The sequence below is a fragment of the Salvelinus fontinalis genome, unplaced genomic scaffold, assembly GCF_029448725.1.
Source record: "Salvelinus fontinalis isolate EN_2023a unplaced genomic scaffold, ASM2944872v1 scaffold_0992, whole genome shotgun sequence".
NCBI classification, from domain to species: Eukaryota; Metazoa; Chordata; class Actinopteri; order Salmoniformes; family Salmonidae; genus Salvelinus; species Salvelinus fontinalis.
Window position 1 is genome coordinate 67,244 of NW_026601201.1, and position 1,977 is coordinate 69,220.

The 1,977-nt window shown below is 52.3% G+C and overlaps 1 protein-coding gene across 1 annotated transcript; it reads right to left on the minus strand.

The window, feature by feature from the left end:
- Positions 1-400: 400 nt before the first annotated feature.
- On the minus strand, positions 401-1,971 carry LOC129848121 (uncharacterized). Its single transcript, XM_055915590.1, has 2 exons — positions 1,514-1,971; positions 401-1,318 (listed from the first exon to the last, which is right to left on the minus strand). The coding sequence occupies exon 2, from the start codon at positions 1,271-1,273 to the stop codon at positions 524-526; it is 750 nt and encodes a 249-aa protein (XP_055771565.1). The 5' UTR covers positions 1,274-1,318; positions 1,514-1,971; the 3' UTR covers positions 401-523.
- Between the last annotated feature and the right edge of the window lie 6 nt (positions 1,972-1,977).

A 1,977-nucleotide genomic window follows, 5' to 3' on the forward strand; every position in this document is an offset into this window, starting at 1 on the left:
TAGCATTAACACTGGCGTGATAGATGTGCAGATGATGATGTGCAAGTAGAGATACTGGGGTGCAAAAGGCCAAACAAATAAATAACAATATGGGGATGAGGTAGTTGGGTGGACTATTTTACATATGAGCTGTGTACAGGTGCAGTGATCGGTAAGCTGCTCTGACAGCTGATGCTTAAAGTTAGTGAGGGAGACATAAGTCTCCAGCTTAAGTGATTTTTGCAATTCGTTCCAGTCATTGGCAGCAGAGAACTGGAAGGAAAGGCGGCCAAAGTAGGTGTTGGCTTTGCAGAAGTGCATGCTACGGGTGGGTGTTGCTATGGTGACCAGTGAGCTGAGATAAGGCAGGGCTTTACCTAGCAAAGACTTATACATTTACATTTACATTTAAGTCATTTAGCAGACGCTCTTATCCAGAGCGACTTACAAATTGGTGCATTCACCTTATGACATCCAGTGGAACAGCCACTTTACAATAGTGCATCTAGATCATTTTAAGGGGGGGGGGGGCAGAAGGATTGCTTTATCCTAGGTATTCCTTGAAGAGGTGGGGTTTCAGGTGTCTCCGGAAGGTGGTGATTGACTCCGCTGTCCTGGCGTCGTGAGGGAGTTTGTTCCACCATTGGGGTGCCAGAGCAGCGAACAGTTTTGACTGGGCTGAGCGGGAACTGTACTTCCTCAGAGGTAGGGAGGCGAGCAGGCCAGAGGTGGATGAACGCAGTGCCCTTGTTTGGGTGTAGGGCCTGATCAGAGCCTGAAGGTACTGAGGTGCCGTTCCCCTCACAGCTCCGTAGGCAAGCACCATGGTCTTGTAGCGGATGCGAGCTTCAACTGGAAGCCAGTGGAGAGAGCGGAGGAGCGGGGTGACGTGAGAGAACTTGGGAAGGTTGAACACCAGACGGGCTGCGGCGTTCTGGATGAGTTGTAGGGGTTTAATGGCACAGGCAGGGAGCCCAGCCAACAGCGAGTTGCAGTAATCCAGACGGGAGATGACAAGTGCCTGGATTAGGACCTGCGCCGCTTCCTGTGTGAGGCAGGGTCGTACTCTGCGGATGTTGTAGAGCATGAACCTACAGGAACGGGCCACCGCCTTGATGTTGGTGGAGAACGACAGGGTGTTGTCCAGGATCACGCCAAGGTTCTTAGCGCTCTGGGAGGAGGACACAATGGAGTTGTCAACCGTGATGGCGAGATCATGGAACGGACAGTCCTTCCCCGGGAGGAAGAGCAGCTCCGTCTTGCCGAGGTTCAGCTTGAGGTGGTGATCCGTCATCCACACTGATATGTCTGCCAGACATGCAGAGATGCGATTCGCCACCTGGTCATCAGAAGGGGGAAAGGAGAAGATTAATTGTGTGTCGTCTGCATAGCAATGATAGGAGAGACCATGTGAGGTTATGACAGAGCCAAGTGACTTGGTGTATAGCGAGAATAGGAGAGGGCCTAGAACAGAGCCCTGGGGGACACCAGTGGTGAGAGCGCGTGGTGAGGAGACAGATTCTCGCCACGCCACCTGGTATGAGCGACCTGTCAGGTAGGACGCAATCCAAGCGTGGGCCGCGCCGGAGATGCCCAACTCGGAGAGGGTGGAGAGGAGGATCTGATGGTTCACAGTATCGAAGGCAGCCGATAGGTCTAGAAGGATGAGAGCAGAGGAGAGAGAGTTAGCTTTAGCAGTGCGGAGCGCCTCCGTGATACAGAGAAGAGCAGTCTCAGTTGAGTGACTAGTCTTGAAACCTGACTGATTTGGATCAAGAAGGTCATTCTGAGAGAGATAGCAGGAGAGCTGGCCAAGGACGGCACGTTCAAGAGTTTTGGAGAGAAAAGAAAGAAGGGATACTGGTCTGTAGTTGTTGAGATCGGAGGGATCGAGTGTAGGTTTTTTCAGAAGGGGTGCAACTCTCGCTCTCTTGAAGACGGAAGGGACGTAGCCAGCGGTCAGGGATGAGTTGATGAGCGAGGTGAGGTAAGGTAGAA

What these genes read in the sequence shown, in the direction of transcription:
- LOC129848121 (XM_055915590.1), bottom strand. Translation starts at nt 1,273, where the DNA reads ATGACGGATCACCACCTCAAGCTGAACCTCGGCAAGACGGAGCTGCTC.